General features: G+C 46.6%; 1 protein-coding gene across 2 annotated transcripts in view; it reads left to right on the top strand.

The window, feature by feature from the left end:
• MAPK11 (mitogen-activated protein kinase 11) overlaps positions 1–20,484 on the top strand; it is a 69,061-nt gene that overhangs the window by 43,346 nt on the left and 5,231 nt on the right. For both annotated transcript variants that reach the window (XM_069627851.1, XM_069627852.1), the window contains exons 5-8: positions 5,693–5,722; positions 5,952–5,999; positions 10,768–10,882; positions 10,977–11,048. In XM_069627851.1, coding sequence (XP_069483952.1) covers positions 5,693–5,722; positions 5,952–5,999; positions 10,768–10,882; positions 10,977–11,048 — 265 coding nt within the window. The remainder of the gene's footprint in view (positions 1–5,692; positions 5,723–5,951; positions 6,000–10,767; positions 10,883–10,976; positions 11,049–20,484) is intronic.

The following is a 20,484-nucleotide window of genomic DNA, read 5'->3' as shown; positions in this document are numbered from 1 at the left end:
TACTCGTCACTGCTTTGTAGATGGATGCCAGGTACGCTGGTGTGCTACTCGTCACTGCTTTGCAGATGGATGGCAGGTACGCTGGTGTGCTACTCGTGACTGCTTTGTAGATGGATGCCAGGTACGCTGGTGTGCTACTCGTGACTGCTTTGTAGATGGATGCCAGGTACGCTGGTGTGCTACTCGTGACTGCTTTGTAGATGGATGCCAGGTACGCTGGTGTGCTACTCATGACTGCTTTGTAGATGGATGCCAGGTACGCTGGTGTGCTACTTGTCACTGCTTTGTAGATGGATGCCAGGTACGCTGGTGTGCTACTTGTCACTGCTTTGCAGATGGATGCCAGGTACGCTACTGTGCTACTCGACACTGCTTTGTAGATGGATGCCAGGTACGCTGGTGTGCTACTCGTCACTGCTTTGTAGATGGATGCCAGGTACGCTGGTGTGCTACTCGTCACTGCTTTGTAGATGGATGCCAGGTACGCTGGTGTGCTACTCGTGACTGCTTTGTAGATGGATGCCAGGTACGCTGGTGTGCAACTTGTGACTGCTTTGCAGATGGGTACGCTGGTGTACAACTTGTGACTGCTTTGCAGATGGATGCCGGGTACGCTGGTGTACAACTTGTGACTGCTTTGCAGATGGATGCCAGGTACGCTGGTGTGCTACTCGACACTGCTTTGTAGATGGATGCCAGGTACGCTGGTGTGCTACTTGTGACTGCTTTGCAAATAGATGCCAGGTACGCTGGTGTGCTACTTGTGACTGCTTTGTAGATGAATGCCAGGTACGCTGGTGTGCTACTTGTGACTGCTTTGCAGATGGATGCCAGGTACGCTGGTGTGCTACTCGTCACTGCTTTGCAGATGGATGCCGGGTACGCTGGTGTACAACTTGTGACTGCTTTGCAGATGGATGCCAGGTACGCTGGTGTGCTACTCGACACTGCTTTGTAGATGGATGCCAGGTACGCTGGTGTGCTACTCGTGACTGCTTTGTAGATGGATGCCAGGTACGCTGGTGTGCTACTCATGACTGCTTTGTAGATGGATGCCAGGTACGCTGGTGTGCTACTTGTCACTGCTTTGTAGATGGATGCCAGGTACGCTGGTGTGCTACTTGTCACTGCTTTGCAGATGGATGCCAGGTACGCTACTGTGCTACTCGACACTGCTTTGTAGATGGATGCCAGGTACGCTGGTGTGCTACTCGTCACTGCTTTGTAGATGGATGCCAGGTACGCTGGTGTGCTACTCGTCACTGCTTTGTAGATGGATGCCAGGTACGCTGGTGTGCTACTCGTGACTGCTTTGTAGATGGATGCCAGGTACGCTGGTGTGCAACTTGTGACTGCTTTGCAGATGGGTACGCTGGTGTACAACTTGTGACTGCTTTGCAGATGGATGCCGGGTACGCTGGTGTACAACTTGTGACTGCTTTGCAGATGGATGCCAGGTACGCTGGTGTGCTACTCGACACTGCTTTGTAGATGGATGCCAGGTACGCTGGTGTGCTACTTGTGACTGCTTTGCAAATAGATGCCAGGTACGCTGGTGTGCTACTTGTGACTGCTTTGTAGATGGATGCCAGGTACGCTGGTGTGCTACTTGTGACTGCTTTGCAGATGGATGCCAGGTACGCTGGTGTGCTACTCGTCACTGCTTTGCAGATGGATGCCGGGTACGCTGGTGTACAACTTGTGACTGCTTTACAGATGGATGCCAGGTACGCTGGTGTGCTACTCGACACTGCTTTGTAGATGGATGCCAGGTACGCTGGTGTGCTACTTGTGACTGCTTTGAAAATGGATGCCAGGTAAGCTGGTGTGCTACTTGTGACTGCTTTGCAGATGGATGCCAGGTACGCTGGTGTGCTACTCGACACTGCTTTGTAGATGGATGCCAGGTACGCTGGTGTGCTACTTGTGACTGCTTTGTAGATGGATGCCAGGTACGCTGGTGTGCTACTTGTGACTGCTTTGTAGATGATACTTGCTGTCTTGACGACTATCCTGGCCTGGAGAGGTAGCCAACGTAGCTTGCGTAGGATGGGGATAAGGCAGTCAAATTTCCACACATCCGTAATAAGACCTGCTGTGGTAGACTGCCTTTAGGGGGACCAAGTAAACCGCCATGAGCCCCATGGGGAGGGCATTCCACCCTTCCATGTGCAAGAGCATAAGGGCCTGCACTGTGGTCCAAAAGTTCTGCAGAGGATGAACCCTAAACTATAGAGCTTAAGGAAATTCTCCCCAATAGTAACTGGTCCATGATACTTCAAATCTGCCAGGCCGTGCCGACTGCTGCTTTCAAATCTGCCAGGCCGTGCCGACTGCTGCTTTCAAATCTGCAGGAAGTATGCATGTTTAATGTGCAGCACATTGGCTAGCTAATATTATCTGGCATGAATATGCAGGCATAAATACCCCCCTACGGTTCGGTAAGCTTCATCCAGTACCAGGGCTGATTTTTGCCTACACCTATCCTCAGGAGGCCATTTCGCCACTAAAGCAACAGCCTGGACCCCTTTCTTTCTATTAAACAGAACCACGAGGGTCTTCTGCTCATTTGCATCAGCCCCTGCAGCTCTAGTCACCTACGGAGTTCCCCAAAGCTCTTGTGTTTCTCCCACACTTTACAATATCTTCACAAATCCTCTCTTCCTCGACACCTAGGGTATCTCCTATACTAAGTATGCGGACGTTACCCAAATCCTCCTTGCAATTTTAGGCTCTTATGATTGAATCCAACTCACTCTGTAAAGTCTATCACCATCCAGGCTTGGATGGCATTACATTCTGTTTAGACGAGGACCAGACTGAGCTACTCGTTATTGGATCACACAGTAAACCGACTTGATGAAGAATACAAATCCTTCATCAATCATGGTATTACCATCCCAGTCTACAAGGAAACACTGGGGGTTTACTTGGACTAGTAACTCTCAATAACAAGACAGGTAAACTCGATCGCATCCTCCGTGGCCTATGGGACCACTCATCAGTGCGTGCAGACCCTTTCTTACCACTGATGGCTGTGTTAAAATGGCAAGAGCCTGTATCGTCTCTAGACTATTATAATTCCCTTTTCGTAATGTTCCACCTCCTGCAACATCAACAAAAACTACAGGTCATTCAAAATAATGCTGGAAGAGCAGCCTTGAACATTCCAAGACCATATTTCACTAACCAGAAGAAATGCTCACTGGCTGCCCTTTTGTGAGCATTGTCTGTTTACAACTCACAAATGCATCTCAAACGCTGCACCTAGGTACTTATCTAGAACATTTATTAACTCTCACTCCAACTGACCCGGCCGGGCCTCCTAATCGCACCTTCTCACTATCCCCAGATTCAAACTACAAAGAGCCGGGGGCTGTAGCTTGCCCGTAGTGGCTGTAAAACACTGGCATGCACTATGCCACATTTAAGAGCGGAACCATCCTTCTGGACCTTCCGTAAAGTTCTCAAAACTTCACTTGACTTATAACCTTCCATCAATAATTGTAATCACTGGCCATTAAATAATAATGAATGGAGGCTAGCACAGGGGCCACGTGCTAGATTTGGAAGCAAGACCACGCAGAGCAACAGAGGTTCGAATACCAGATCTGCGCTTGGAAACCGAACTCATAAAAAAAAAAAATTATGTAGCCCAAGGTATCAACTGAACACAGAAAATGCATGTCTATTATTTTCCTTCTGCTTCATGAAGACGCGCCTTAACCCACGCCTAATGCAATATTGTCTCCATACGTTTTACGAAAATGTGCGTACTGTAACCAGCGGGGTTTGGTGCGCTCTACAAATGACGAGATAAAATCTGTACTTGACTTTACAAGTTTGTGCACAAGTGTTTTAACTGCATTGTGTATTCTCCCAAGTATCTTCTCTAAACGTTGGTTGATTTGGCTGGACGGAGACCGCGCTGCTTTGTGTGTCGGGGCTCTTGCAACCCTCATTGGGAATGCCTGTAGACCGATGCATATTTGGGTTACTGTGCGGAGTAGACTTCACCAATTTGGGTCCAACTGCTACATGGAGACAGCGATGGTCCGTTTCCTCTTTTTATCCGCACAGAAAAACCTGCTTGCATTGCTACTAACACCATGGGTTTAGAAGTGCTACTAACATGTGTTCCAATGTTGGAGCATGACACTGTGACGCTCTGTTTCCAAAATAGCTTTTACCCACCCCCTGCCCCCCCTCACCCCCTAACACAACGTTGGCATGCATTCCCCTGCTTACCTGGCTTACTTTTTTGGATGCTGCATAAAAGTAAATCGTGGTCGGGCACTACTGCTTTCTACAAATGCTCCAGCAGAATACCCTGCTGTATGTTTAAAAGCAACTTAAATTGTTGGCGATATCTGAACACCTTGAGGGGCCTATATCCTACCTGTGAAATACAGACACTTGGTGCTGGTCTGTTTATAGTGTACTGGTGCAAAGATGCCTCTGGGTTTGGTGCGCTATATAAGCAAATAAACTAAATGGTGTTTAAAAACAGGAATTGAAATCAGAATTGTCATGTTCTTCCTACAGTGATTCACTTGTACTCCCAAAGCGGAAGTGCTTGTTTCCGCTGCATCAGCCAGCCAATAGAAATTAACACTACAGCTGAATAGAGTCATAGCAGCATTTTATTTGATTGGGGCAACATCTGCCCATTGCTACGCGTTCAAATGGGGATAGAAACCAGCCCTCGCCCCAGCTATGGTTGCCCTTCTCTCTGTCCCGGCTTAGTGGCTCTCGGGTTCCCAGCAATCGAGCATGTAAATGTACATTTCCACCATTATCTCCTAGAAACTCCAGTCGCACTGGTTCAGTGTGCTTCAAGAAGTCAATGGACCAGTGCTGCCAGTAACACAGTCCAGACTCTGGCTTGTGCTGCACATGACGAATGCCTTGCCTTTTATGCACGTTGCCATGTGTCCTGATGAAGACTTGGAAGACTAAGGCCAAGCGTCTGCAACAGTTACTAGGGGCTAGTGTTGATTATGTTTGACCCCCATAAAGATTCTACTTATTGTAACCTAAATTAATGTTCAAAATATTCCTCCCACATGCGTCGGTGCTAAACTAAATGTCTCCGATTTCCAATAACTCGGCACAAGTTGAAGTGTCTTCTTTCGAGGTTAAGACTGTATTCAGAGTAGCTGCTTTTTTTTGGTTGTTACTAATCAACTGCTTTTTACATTTGCTCTCGCTTCTTATTTCGGCGTTTGTACCGAACGGCACACTCATTCTAAACTAATCTCTTCTATGCTTTCAAGTGTGAGGGCCGCAACCTTTTCCCTACTCTTGCTTATTCATTGTCGCCGCTTGGTAGCATTCAACCATCTTTGCATGGTCACCAGTGATGGCCCAGGAGTGCACGCGTCACGGTCATCCGATCTGTCTTCCATGCTTGTCCCTGCTGCCCATTTTAGATCTTTAACACTCAAACTAGTTAATGGTGGGGTCGGGTCCCTTGTCATGTGAGCGATAATTGGAGTAGTTACATATTTATGCATTCTACTTACTTCTGAACACAATCATTACTCTACCCTGGCTACTCGCTCTGCCAAAGGTAAGTTAACACTTAACCGTGAATGGTTTTCAGTTTTAAATTGGTAACTTAGTACCACTGACTATTGACGACATGAGGTGTATTTTCTCCCTCTAAATTTGCTGTCTTTTTCCCATACAGTATATTCATTCTGCTGGAATCATCCATAGGGTAAGTTCATTTCAATTTCTTCATGAAATCATCCATCGTTTATCCTGGAAAAATGTCACCATTTCTGTTGCGATGCATAACCTTTTATTTGGAGTAGTAGAGTGCCATTAATTATTGCGTTGGGGCGTTAACCCTATCCTGCATATTCCGTGTTTAATAGAAGCCAAAGAAATTTGGAGATGCTTTATAATGGCTGGATTCTCAGCTGAAATTGTTTTTTTTAACTCAGGACTTGAAGCCCAGCAATCTCGCTGTGAACGAAGACTGTGAACTAAGGGTAAGTGCATTCATCAGTGCGTGTGCTAAAATGCTGCGGTTGCATGTGCAAAGAGTAACTTGACCCCAAGCTGTTATTCACTTGCGTGCAAAAAATAATCTTTAGGACTGAAACGAGCGGGTCATGAAGACTTTAGACTTTTTTGCCCTTATTTATTTCCACAATTTTATAATTTGCCTCTTTTCAGAAAGGTTTTGAGAAATAACAAATGCTAGCTGCCATGCCTACACCAACGTCTTGGACCCTGAACCTACCTGTGGTGTGCAGGGTACCCTGCCCTCCTGATTGATAAGGGCACTATAGCCCTTAAAGAGGAATACAGTGGTCCTGTTGAGCGATTTGATCTTATTCCTGCATACCGTCTCCTTTCATCTATACTTGAGGAAAGTTGCAAAGCACCTCTAAACGAATTTGTTTTTCTAAAATCCAACTAAGGACTTCATAAAACTATACCTGAGGCAGTACACCAACTCCACTCTTCGTATAAGGCTAGCGTAGACGGAGCAGTCAGGTTTATCTTGGGAGAGAGCGGGGGGCAGAGGGGGGGGGGTTTAGGGTGCAAGCGGGGTGGAGGGGAAAGAGGGCTGTAGATGGGTACAAATTAATTGTACTACAGTTACGGTCCAAAGAAACACGGATACACTTGTGTAGTATATAAATATTTTTTTTTATATACATATAGGCAGAGGTGAATCTTTGGAAAGGTAAGTACTGTATCATAGCTCATAACACAATACTATGGTTTGCAAACCAAGAATAACCATGTTTAAAGCAGCAATATGCAGGTCGAGGTGCATAGAACCTTAGGATTCACATTTAGAATGGCAATCGGCTATTCATGGGGAGTAAAACCAAATTATTTCCAGATATGGAATACAGAAATTGAAGGGCAGAAGACCCTATTGGTTAACTGAGTGTGCTCCAGTTTCAAGAAACACCTAGTTACACCAACACGGTTACATGTATCACCTTGCAACATGTGTAACTTATTCTTCTGTTTAGAATGGATACAGTTACACCAGTATTACCTTTTTTTTTATAACACAGTTGAAAGATGGTCAAATAACTCCTATACTTTTCAGAGGGGCAGTCAACCATTCAAAGTTAAGTAAGAACTCTAGCAGACTGTTCAGAGGGGCAGTATGCAACTCTAGGATACTTAAGAACACTGACTATTTTAGAAATGCACTTAAGCAGTCCAGGGTTAGCGCAGCCCAATGTTTCTTTTAGAAGAGCAACAGCTATTCAAGGAGGGCAAATCCTATTGGTAAGCTTTTAAACTCCTTCAGTTTCAGAATATTAACCAATAACTCATTACTTTCTGGAAGGGTGAAACCCTGATCGAAGTAAAATGACTGTTCAGTGGGGCAACAGGCAACTCTAAGGCAACTAAGAACTTCAGGACACTTTAACTTATTCTGCTCAGAAATCAAAGTTGCACACAATTATCTTTTCCAGACAGCAGCTTTCTCTATTCTAGGGCATGAGTGATCTCTGAGGCAGAAGAGGGACCCAAGTTGTCTAGAAGTTAACAGTAGACGGGTCAGGATAAGGCTCTGATGCAAGAAAGTCTGAGTTCTAGAGGATGTCTTCTTCAGCAAGTAAGTACAGACTTCAAGGTTAGTAGGAAGTGTTCACGGACGTCGGAGAAGGCTCCATAGATGCGTTCCAGCGAATGGTATGGGAGCTCCCAAACGCACACGTCACCCTCTCAGCCACATATGATCGACACAAGACTTGTAAGTATTACACAAGCCAATGCAATACCTCAGCAAAGAAGTTCATCTGGGTGGATGCCTTCACGGTGCAGCACAGGACCTGGTTGCTGGGTTTTTGGTCGTGGCGATGAAAGAAATGGACACTGGATGGGAACTTGCAGCAGCAGTCAACAGAAAAGGCTCTCGTCAAAGGATTCTTAAAAGCTTCTTGCGGCTCTGTGGATTTGGCGCCCTTTTACAGGAGCCTGATGAAGAATATCGCTGGCCTGATTCTCTTCACTCTGTCCTGCACTTTGGCGAGGGGACTTCAGATATTTGATTTGTGTCTCTGGAGGTGCAGAAGGAGTCCACCAACGTTTTGGAGGGAATATGACTTCCATAGGATTTAACGGGGGCATGAATTCTTGCCCTAGCCCTCCCTTGCCGGACCGTGATGAGTCAACTTCTGGCCAAGGAGCCTCCCCTGGGTATCAGCTCGAACGTTTCTGCTATTCATCGACTTTGGGACACAGCTGCCTATTGGCTTTGTCAACCATTGTTCAGACTACCTTTTTAAGAAGCTCTAGCCTCCTGCAAAGAGCTCTGGTGGGACTCGTGACTCGAAGGGCGCAGGGCCCCTTTTCCTTTAGCAAGGAAGGACTTTTAAAGTGTACAACCTTATCCTTATAAGGTTGTGTATTGTTTTACCTATATTATTCCTTACATATTACTTCTCTAGATTGGTTATTAGTGCCTTGTTCTTTCTTCACTTGCTTTGCTAGAGCAGCTTTAATATTGATCAATGTTCAAAATGCAAGTGTTGGTGCTCTGTATCCAGAGCACCCCATGAGTGACACTGAAGAAAACCCCATCAAGACTGTGGGTTTGACATCGAGGGGTTCATTCTTCCCGAAGCAGAACTCTCGCATATAAGACTTTTCCCAAGATTCTCTTCATCCCTTCAAGGGGAAAAATAGGGTAATGTAGTGAAACTGACGCAATGGGGGAAGGGTTTATGCTCGCCAGTGGCTGTGTTCCAAATCATTGATTCCAGTCTGGATCCACATTAAACAATACATATGAAAGTGCTTGATTCCTGGTGCTTTATTGCTTTATATAACCATACACTTTATGGTCTTTAATTCAACCTTTGGTTTTTATAAATTCCCTATGGTTGACTTAAGTTTGTGGTTCTGCCTAATGATACAGATTTTAACTTGTTATTTGGGGAGTACTTTTAATGTGTGGAGCCAGGCTGGTGGAGCCACACTGATTCAATGATCACCTGCTCTGAAATTAAGCTGACGGAGCCCAACATTTGAGTTTAGCAGGCCTGTCTGGAACCTGTGAGGTTTTGTGGACTCTGTGTCGAATACAGGGAATTTGTCCCTTCTCCCCAACAGAGAGCCACCCCCTTTGGGACTAGAGAGGTGAGACTGCTACGTAATACCCTCCTAGCAGGCGGGTCAGTGGATCCCACGGGCGGTGGTAGGGCATGGGGGCCAAGAATGCCCCAGTTAAGATTCCATTTCACTTCCCCTTACTGCAAAGTCCCAAGTATTAGGTTATATGGAAACTAATCCGGGCAATCGTGTAGGAACCCTCGAAGGTGGATGGAATGGTTTCTGACCTGTATTTGTTGATGCCTCTTTGTGAAACCCAGAACAAATGGAATCTTCCCCCCATTCCAGAGAGGGCCTTCAAGAAGAATGAATCGGCTGGAGCGCGATGAACTCAAGCTTGCACAGCTGTGACGGGGAGGGTGGGGGGGGGAAATCTCCCCCCCCCCCTCACCAGGTGCCAAACCAGAGACCCGCAGTCTGCGTGGTGGGGTGAGACCAAAGGCAGCCCACTGAAAGCTGCCGCTTAGACTATGGTGAAAATCCTGTTAAACCTGGGATCGCTGAGAGGAAGAAAACGGTGACGAGAGACATACCAGTGTCCTGCTTCTCCGACTCCGAAGGAGAGAAAGTATGTGAGGAAGCCGACCAGAGCCAAGACGAAAACACAGATCTGCACAGGCCAGAGATCCCACCTCCACTACCAAGCGCCACCACTCTAAAGAAAGTACCCAGCATTACTCTAGTGGAAGTTGGTGGGGCAACCAAGCCCATGCCAGCTGATAATCTGAAGACTCCAGAAGGGGTGAGGGGGGAAAACACAACCAATGCAAAGTTGGTCTAAGCAAGCCTGTAGCCTACCCGAGGCTAAAAGATTTCAGACTAGGGATCAAGAGTTGTGTTTGTGACGATCACCTGATACAAATCAGAGTAACCTCTGTTTAATAGATCCCTGAAGAGGGGCTAAACCAGAGACTGTTCAGACTGGCCGATAAGGCAGCTTTTGAAAACTAGCAACCATTGCTTTAACCAAGGGGGAGAGTAATCCTGTTTCGAGTTAACAGTTGGATTGTCTTGCTTGCTTTTCATATAGGTGGGTAGATGTTGGGATAGTCTAGGTTTGCCACCGGGCCAAGTTTATTTATAAAACATCTTGATGAGCACCTGTTTAAGAGCAGGGAACCTTTATTGGTAGGGCTTGGAGAAGGTTAAAAAAAAATGTTAGTTCAAACCTGTTCTGTTGTCAGTCTCCTATGCCTGACTTGCCCATTGCGCCTGCTTCCAAAAGGTTAAATGTAGCTGGAGTGCTATTACAACTGACTGTGCTGAGAAGTTCTCTAGGCATGCACCGGCCCACAGGGCCGGCCTCCCAGTTCACTTTGGGACAGTCTTCTAGCCAATGTGCACTCTGCAGCTGGTAGTGTTGCACAATGTTACTGGCTACATGTGGTCTAAAATGCATAATTTCCCGGATTGTCTCACAAAATGTGCTCACAGAAAATATGAGGATATGCTTGTTGGGGGAAAAGTCTGAGTAAAGGTGCATTGTGCAATGAATGCACAATGAGCTCTTCTGTTGCTGAAATGCTGTGTCTGTAAACAGCTGTCACTGTATTGGGGGTGGGAGAAGTCTAGGGGATGCTCTAATTAATTCATGTTTTACATGTTGCATGATCTTGTCAAAAATGTAGCCATTGTGCAAAACATTCTTTCTTTTCTATTGCCCTGTAGATTTTAGATTTTGGTTTGGCCCGACAAACTGATGATGAAATGACCGGATATGTAGCTACAAGATGGTACAGAGCACCAGAAATCATGTTAAATTGGATGCACTACAATCAGACAGGTAACTGAAGCGGCGCGTGTTTGCCACAGTGCTTTGGTACTCAACCCCACTAATTGACACATATTATAAAGTTATACCACTCTTTTCTTGGCAGTTGACATCTGGTCGGTCGGGTGCATCATGGCAGAGCTTCTGAAGGGCAAGGCCCTCTTCCCAGGAAATGATTGTATCCTTTCTGTGTAAGCTTCAGTTTGCTACATGGCTGCATCTGTTCCTTGAGAGCACAGTGAGTAATGCATTGCAAAGGAAGGGTCTGACAACCTAGGCTGGGCATCCCCACTGTACATCTGCACTTGGCAATGTCTAATGATCCAAAGGGTGTTTAACGAGTACTTTTCTCTTGGTCGATAAATACATGGTCCAATGAAAAATGGGAGCATGGTTTGTCATTAAGGTGGGGAGTTGGATACTTGGGTTCTTGGGACCATTTCAAGGCAAGAGTTTAGTATGTACACAATGATTGGAATCAGGCCTTGACCTCAGGTGAGCTACCTTGGCAAAGTAGGCACATTTTCTTAAGATATCCATACTGTACGGGATTTTGCACAACTCTTAACACAACACCATTAAAGTTGGTGGTTGATTTTGGGGAGGGGGGGGATGTGGGGGGGGGGGGGTTTGTAACTCCAGCAAATCCCCACTACCTTTTGGTTAAAGGTTTGTAAAATGTGGAAAAATATTATTTTTTTTAAAACTCTTTTTATTGTTACCGAAGGTCAACACAGGTTAAACTCATTGCACCCGCATACGCTGGTACATACAATACAATAAATGTTAAAGGCATAGATCAGAAATCATGAAAACAATTTACACAGGCAGTTCCTCATCAGAGGCCATTTCACATAGGTACATTCTGAACGGGGCCCATATGTCCTTGGGGCGACATCTCGTTGTCACAGTCATGGTGTATTGCTCCTCACATTCGTTTATGTAGGCCAGATCACGAATAAAATGTTCAGTTTTTGGCGGGGAGGTACTTGTCCAACATCTCAGTATACACCGTTTGGCCACAGCACAAGCTACATTGAATAGTCGTCTGATCTTTTCACCTTGTTTACCTATATCCCCGAACAAGTATTTCGGTGGGTGCATGTCCGCAGGGACTTGTGTAATGTCTTCAAGTATTCCCGCCACCTCCCTCCAGAACGTAGCAACTGGGGGGCATTCCCAATACATGTGATATGCTCCCGCTTGGCTGGCCTTGCATTTGGGACATTCCCCCGGGTGGGTCGCTGAGAATTTGGCCATCTTTGCAGGAGTGTAGTGCAGTCTATTTAAGATCTTGAACTGAATGAGTCTGAGCCCTGCGTTCATGGATACAGCTTTGGTAAGCATACAGTATTTCGCCCATTTTTCTTCTGGGATATTCAGGTTCAGGTCTTCCTCCCATTTGGCTTTTACCTGGTTTGTGGTGGGTGTGTGTAATTGTACCAGTGCATAAAGTTTAGAAACTCCCAGCCCCGTACCAGATGTGGCGGCCTGTATGCAAGGATGGGATGGTGGCTCGTCCGGGAAGCGTGGCCAGCGTGCATTGAATGCAGATTTCATCCTATGGTATAAAAGTGTTTTGGTTGGTCCCCCTCCTAACGCCTCCCTGAGTTGTTCTAGCGTTACAAATCTGCCATTTGGGAACATGTCCCACATTTGGATTTCCCTGTCTGGGTCCCAGTGTCTTTGTATCGTCTTATCCAATGTGGGTGGTATGCCGGGGTATTTCCAAAGGGGTACATCTGGGTCATATGGGGTATCTATCCCCAGCTTTTTATATAATGCCTTCCATGCACGTACCGTGGTCCCGACTGGATCGAAGGGGCAGGGATCCTTGTATTGAGAATAAAATATTATAGAACGGAGGTCTATGGGATGTGCTGCAAACTTCTCAAGCCATATATGGGGCGATCTATCCTCGGGGTCATACCAATGCTTCGCGAACTGTGCCTGCGCTGCAAGATAGTATAGCTCGAAATCCGGTGCGGCCAGCCCCCCTGTACAATAAGGTTCGGTGAGTTTTTCCCATTTCATTCTAGGGGTTTTCCCGTCCCACACAAAGGAGACCACCATTGATCTTATTTTTTCAAAGAAGGTTTTGCCTGGCCAGATTGGTATATTAGTGAATAAATACAATAATTTAGGGAGACGACCATTTTAAGGATCGCAACCCTGCCATTCAGGGATATGGGTAGCTTGGCCCATGTTTGCAGTTTTGTCTTCAACATTTGCATTATCGTTTCATAGTTGTCTGCAAAGAGTGTCTTTTTGTCTCGGGACACTAGCACGCCTAGATATCGGATGTGTCCGGTTGCCCACTTAAGGTTTCCGGTGGTTCCCGGGCATGTGGTTTGAGGTGTCAGTGGAAGTATTTCGGATTTTTCGTTATTTATTTTATATCCCGAGTATTTAGCGAATTCATTTATATCTTGCATTGCAGGCGCCAGATTGGTCTCAGGGTTCCTAAGGTATAATAAAGTAGCATCCGCATATAGAGAAATCAATTGGGGTGGACCGGACATTCTTATTGCTTTATCCCCGTGTTTTAGCCTAATCATTATGGCCATTGGTTCAATAGTCAGTGCAAACAATATTGGTGAGAATGGACACCCCTGCCCTGGTACCTCTGCCCAGTGTAAAGAATTCAGAGATCACCGTGTTTGTAAGGACCCTCGCCCCGGTTTTATTGTACAATAATTTGACATAGCTGATGAAATTGGGACCCATTCCAAATCTTCCCAGTACTTCAAATAGGTACACCCAAGACACCGAATCAAATGCCTTCTCGGCGTCCAATGACACCGCCACAGCTTGAGCCTCTGGGTCAATCTGCGCTATTATTGCAAATAGTCTGCGCAAATTGAACGCAGTGGATCTTGTAGGGATGAATCCGTTCTGATCTGGATGAATCAGTGACTGCATGTTTGGTAGTAGTCTATTTGCCAGGACTTTGGCGAAAATTTTAGCGTCAACGTTAATGAGTGATAATGGTCTGTACGAAGACATATCTTGTGGGGGACGGCGGGGTTTCAGTAAGACTGCTATTACAGCTTCTCGCATGGATTCAGGGAGCTCCCCAAGTTCCAGCGCTTCCTCCCATACTTTTAACAAAATTGAGGCAAGTTCCCTTTCACATTCTTTGTATAGTTCCACCCCCACCCGTTTGGCTCTGGAGGATCTGTCTAGATCTGGGTCTAGTACTAGATTGAAATCTCCCCCCAGACAATACTAGTAGTGTCTAATGTAATCAGTAATTCCAGTATATTGAGCTAAAAGTCTGGGTCATCTATATTGGGGCCATAGGTGTTAACCAATGTGATCGATTTTCCCGCAATCTCTCCCCAGATCAGTACATATCTCCCCAGTGGGTCTTCTTTATGTCCTTTGGTCTGGAATCCCAGTGATGGATGTAGTATAGTTAAGACGCCTCGTGCTTGAGTGGAGTATTCTGTGTGGTATCTTTGCTTGCCCCATGCGGCCAGTACACTTGTGTTGCCGGGGCCCTGTGTATGTGTCTCCTGTAACATGACTATATGGGGTGAGTGTCTATTAACGTAATTTCCTATTTTCCTAGTTTTGGAGGGTTTGTTCAGTCCCCTGACGTTCCATGACAGCAATCTGATTTTCATCCCCTTACCATTGTCAATGCCATACGCCATCGCATCTGTTCACTATTACAGTGTTATCCAAATATCGTACAACGTGTATGGCGCAATTATCTGTTTGACCTTCAACAAAACAACTTTTCAACAAAAGGTCCATCGTCTCCCTTTGCCCGCCACCACCCACCCCCATCATCCTCCCAAACTGGATGATTCAACCTTACAAACTGTTGGAGATCTCCTGGGATTGCCATGTTGTCGCTGTGTGGCCGCTCGCCCGAGCCCGCAGTCCGACTTCCACGTTTTCCTGTGGCCCATCACCGCTTATTTTGTCACATTTCTGTTCCGTTTCTGTAGTAGGCACTTTCTTTGATTTCCCCTGCCTCAGGGTATCATCGGTCCGCCTCAGGGCGGGGTCCGCCATTTTGATCCGGGCCCCGGCCTACTGGGGGAAGAGGTATATGTGACTCGATATAGGCCATTGCAGCCGCCGGGTTCTCAAAGTGTGCTCTTCCTCCGTGCTGAATACGCATTTTGGCAGGGAATATTAATGCATACTGGACCTGACGTGCTCTTAAAAGTTTTTTCACCGGTTCGTAGGATCGTCTGTTGGCCTGAACGCCTGCCGAGAAATCAGGGTATATGTGGATGCGGTTCTCCTCATAATGCAGCGTACCTTGCTCTCGGGCTATTTTAAGAATCGTATCTCGGTCCCTGTAGTTTAGGAGGCGCGCTATGATCGTGCGGGGTGGCGCCCCTGGTTTTGGTGTCGGTGCCAGTGTGCGATGTGCCCTTTCTATCAGGAAGTGTTCCGAAAAAGTTCCAGATCCGAATAGGGTCTGTAGGAGATCCTCTACTTGTTGTTCCATAGCTCCCTTGCCGAATTTTTCAGATACCCCAACAATTCTTATGTTTCTTCTTGAGCGAGATTCGAGATCCTCGCATTTAGATTGTATTCGGAGAAAGTCGTTTTTTAGTTGCGTTATATCTCGTGTATGGCCTGCAATAGTATCCTCGTTGTTACTTCTGCCTTCGGCTTCTGTTATTCTGGAGCTTTCTTTATCCACTCTTGCCTTCAGTGACCCAATAGTTGAGACAATGTCGTCTAGTTTCACGTTTATCGCGAGAAAGCCATTTTGTACAATCGTGGTTAACTTGTCGACCTCACTTACAGCTTCAGGTCCGTTTTGGGCGGCGGATGTATCTGCCACCGACTCCGTCCCTTGGCTGTTGGTGAACGAGTCCATTGGGCCCCTTTTCCTAGCACCCGCTCCTTTCGTCGGTTTATCAGGCATCAGTGCTGTCCTCGTGGCCAGGGCCAGCAGTCTCGACCTGAAGCACTCACACTACGTGGCTTAATGGCGGGTTCGGTACGTGTCGCTTGGGTTACTGTGCCGTCTACCCTTCTCATCCGTTCCTGCCGCACCTTCACTGCTATTTTCCCCTCCACTGACACGTTGGTCGCCTCAGCTTGTGGGAAGTGGTCTTCAGTTCATTCACTTGTCGATGTCGGATCGCCGGACCTCTATGGTATGCCGGCTAGAGCGTCTGCGGGCGCTTCCACTACCCGCATGGATCTGAGAGGCGGCCCGCGTTCCCAACTCCTACCGCCAACAGTTGCATGCGCTCTGTTTCCGTTCTACAATAGCGTTTTTCTTCCGGATTTCTGCCGTTGAGTGCAGGATTGTTCTGCTGCAGCCTCCACTTTTCAAAATCATCCGCGGTGTGCTCCAAGTTAGGATCGTTTTGTTAAGGATATTCGTCGGGACGGAGCTCGTGCTCTAGGCGGCCATCTTGTATCGCGCTCAACAGCGCCCCCCTACCGTGGAAAAATATTATTTGAAAGCAGAAATACGTAGAGGAGTGAAGTAGTTAGTAAAGGCAGGGAATCGAACAGTGAGCTGCACAAAGCCAACCTGCCTTTGTTGGATATTTAAAGGAAAGTCTGATGCAGAAGTGAAGGTGTCTGGCTACTTGAATAGCCTCTGGAACAGTAGGCGGGAACTTCCTAGTAGGCAGTTTCTTCGCTGAGGGGCGATAAGTGAGTGTGGGTCAGAAGCATCTGTTCTGAAGCTGATCCAAAGATTTATATACAGGTGGTATCCATCAGTGAGTGGAAAAATAAAAGATTACCAGGCTGGCCACAGAAGATAAAACCGTTGTCTTGCCAGCATTTCTATACTGGGTCTGCCGACTGCCCTTTTTCGACCCTCTGAAGGCTGGTAACAACAAAGGGCCGCAAAAGTGAGATACTTTTTAAAAAGGTGTTACATCTAGATTTATGTAGTAGCCAGTCCCCCAAACCCATGAAGTACTTGTTCTACGCCTGCTTTGACCCAGTCTATCACCAGCACTACTGTTGCTGGTTATACTACCGCCTACTATTACTGATTACATTATCAATGTGGCTACTGAACATGGCATCCATACAGTTAATAGTCGCACGAAGCCTTGCTGTGAAATGGAGGTCTTTTGTTTTCGTCTCTTGGCATCAGTGTTTGCTGACTTACGCTGCATGATCTTGTCAGCAGCCTTCAAAATATGCATCCCGTTTTCTGCCGATAGGTGGGTTGGTGTAGCCTAGGTGGAATGGTGCCATCTCTGGGTCGTTGTCTGTTGGGGGGTCACAGGTAAATTGCCTTAAAGGATCTGAAGTATGGGATTATGTTAATTAGGATTCTCAGTGTCTTAACTGATGCAGCTGGGTTTTGAAAATGGATGCGTGCTACCTCTAGTAGTGGTTGTACTTAAGTACGGCCTGCTTGCTACTGCCATTTCTACAATGGCTACTAGTAATGCTACCGGTCATACGACTGCGGGCCTGTACTGCTACTCTCGGTGCTGTTTGTTCTGCTGACCCCTAGTGCTTCTACTAAAACTCTTAAGGTAATGATCGTTCTGCTGATCCTGCTGCTGCTGCTGCTTGTTCCTTTTGCAGTGGATGATTCCAGCTTGTGAAAAGCGCAAGAGCGTCAGTAAGGAAATGTGTAGCAAAAAATGTGGCGCGAAGGCAGATGCAAAGTTTTGGACTGGCCAATCTGGTAGAAATAAGAGATGCAGATGTCTTGTTAAACAAGTTGAAGATCCTCCAAGTTCCAAGGATGCACTCAGAATGGTGACTGCTGCAGGGACACAGGAGAGCTGGTCAGTCCACTGGTTGGTCCAGGGACACTTCTGAAGGCTCAGGATGTCAAGACTGTTTGTTTGTTCCCACTGGCCATGGGGTTGAAGCAGCGGCAGCGGTCTTGAGATTCGGACAGAGAACTGGGACAGCACTGTAGTCGATGCCGGGCAGCTGCAGGAGTCGTCCTTGGGTTGTCAACGGGCTGTTCTTCTTCGTATGGGTCTGTTGTCCAATGATGATCTGGAGAGTGGCTGCTGGAGTCCTTTATTGAATGTCAGTTTCCCAATGTCCCTGAAACCTTTTTGACCAACATAAGCCCTTTACCTGCAATTGAAGAATCCTCTGGAGCGTTGCCTTTTTTGCTGCTGTGCCTGATCTGCTTTACATATCTAGATGGGGATGGACTGCTAAACACCTTAAGGCCTCTGAAAACTAACACAAGTCTCTTAAAGTATTGCCCGGCTATTGCTGGTGTGGTTTAACCTTCTTATGCCTACAACAGAACGTTTTCTGAGTTGCTCTAACTTGCTCTACTTACTTTCAACTGTTCAATTAATAGTATGATTCATAACTTATGGTTTACTCACCTGAAGTATTGTTTTTTGCTTTCTATTGTGTTCATTGTTTTGGAATGGTACTTTATATATCTTTAACTTGTGTGTGTATATAAATAACTATTTTACTATAATTACAAGTGTGAGAGACTTCCTTTGGGCCTATGTATTTACTGAGTTAATTGTACTTGCCTACAGCTCACATCTCCCTCCTCAGATAAGCCTGGCTACTCTGCTATACTACTAAAACCTTGAGTAGTACAGACTTATACTAGAAGTTGGGGCCTGCATACCAAGGGATAGATTAATGTCTCACTGCATATAGACTTTGTGAACACAACACTCTGCACTCATCTGCCTAGTAACGGGCATTCAGGCACCTTATGTACTGGGACCAGACCGTCCCGGGGCCCACAAGGGACTTGCACACAAATTGCACCTTTGCTTCGCGAAAGCAGCAGCTTTCCGGGAGAGGGCATTTCTTATATTGCATTTCCTGACCTGAGAACAATCTAGCCAAAAGACCAGCAACAAGCTTGTGGCAAGACCATTTGGGGGTGCTAGCCACCCTTAGTAATCCTCTGCGGTAAACACAAAAGTAAAAATATAAAACACGGTACGAAAATATCTGCCACCAGGTCCTCCTATGCCCCTTGTAAAAATAAAAAATAAATCTATAGCAGAAAGTTTTTAGCATACACCTTTTCCTGACATTTTACTTTAAGGGGGATGTGTGCAACTGGCACAATAATCCCTCCTTAAAGACTATGCACTGGTACATAGTCAGTACTGAGAGACTATGCATTCCTAAAGGGGCATAGTCTCTCAGTACTGGTCAGTTTCAAGAAGTAAAACTGGTTATACTCGCTTCCAAAAGTCAGGTCAGAGGTCCAAACAAAGCAAAAATGTCTCATTGAAATCTATGGGAGGAAAGGGTCGAAAAGAAAATATTTCCTCACACCAACTCACTAACACTGCTGTGTTCCTGCTATTCATCGCTTCAACGCCACATGCTGGTGCCTGCTTGTGCGTTGGATCAAGTTTGCCCTCTTCTTCGTCAGACTGCCTCAATTTCATTTGCTGGCCTTGTTCCCCTTCTCCAATTACTGCTCCACCCACTCCACGCCCCCCCTTCCTCCTTTGCTGGTGTCCTTTCAAATCCTTACACCTCAGGTCTTCCGCCACCACAGCCTCCAAGTCCCTCTGAATTCTGATGTTCTCCATCCTTCTCCCCAACCTCCTCCTCATGAGTTGTCACCCTCTAGCCTCTTCATTTCAACAAGCACTATCCCCCTCCATATTGCCTCTGGTCACCGGCTCTACTAAATACTCTGTCCCTGCTAGACTGAGCCTGAGCTTATGTAACCCTGCAAACGCTTCTCTGGCGGCGGGGTTTATTGTGAGGGTGCATCAGCGGTGTGCTGTGTAATAGCCACCACCAATTTGAATGCGTTAGGCAGTCCTAATAGGTGCCACAGTTTAATCTGGGACTGATGAGAGCTAGACTGCATAATGTGCAGTTTGTATGCTGCCTACCCTTGTCCCAAGCCTCCCTGTGTTTGTGAATGCTGGGGACGGGCTCCTGTGTTTCAGGAGATTGTGACCATGGGTGAGTGGAAACACTTTTGCACATTACATGATTTCCTTTTAGGTTCCGGTCTTGGTCTTTGCGCTTCTTCAAACTGAACCTGTTCGTGGAACAAATGAGATCCCCGTGCGACTGCCGCCAAAGGAGGCAGTGGGTTCACACAGCCATTCCTGGGAACAGTTGGCTCACTATTCAGACTCACTGAGGCGCTGCTGTGTGGTCTCCAGACTCGAGTAAGTCTTGTGGTAAGGTCCAGTGCTTGTGGGTGACTGGCAATGGAGAACACTAGCTTGTGAGCCACATGTTCAGCCTTGTTACCGTGCACGGTCTGCGGCCCCAAGTGAGTGGTTCCGTGTGCAGCTAGAGGACATGTTGTTGCAATACTAATCTCTCTACTTTAGGTGCTGCCACTTGCAAGAAGACTTGTGATTAGGCTTCATGTTCCCCTACCACACCATAGGGAACAAGTTGGGGTGATCGGGGAATCCTCACCGTTCCACCCCTGGGTCCACTATCTGCTAGCTTGCGGGTGGGTCCCTGTGGGCCCCCCCCCCTTCCTCTAGATCTCCTTGGAGTCGGACAAGGGACCTGGTCACTTAAATGATTTACATGGCTTACCCCTGGTGCCTGTACTTGCAATATAACCAATGTATACCTATCCGTTTGGTCTGCTACTGCACCATGTATTGTGTCTTGTTTCATTGTCATGGATAGCGGCATTTGTCTACATTTGTGGGCTTTCCTGA

This window comes from Ambystoma mexicanum, chromosome 12 (assembly GCF_040938575.1).
Source record: "Ambystoma mexicanum isolate Mex_15411 chromosome 12, UKY_AmexF1_1, whole genome shotgun sequence".
NCBI lineage: Eukaryota > Metazoa > Chordata > Amphibia > Caudata > Ambystomatidae > Ambystoma > Ambystoma mexicanum.
This window is presented reverse-complemented; position numbering and strand designations above follow the sequence as displayed.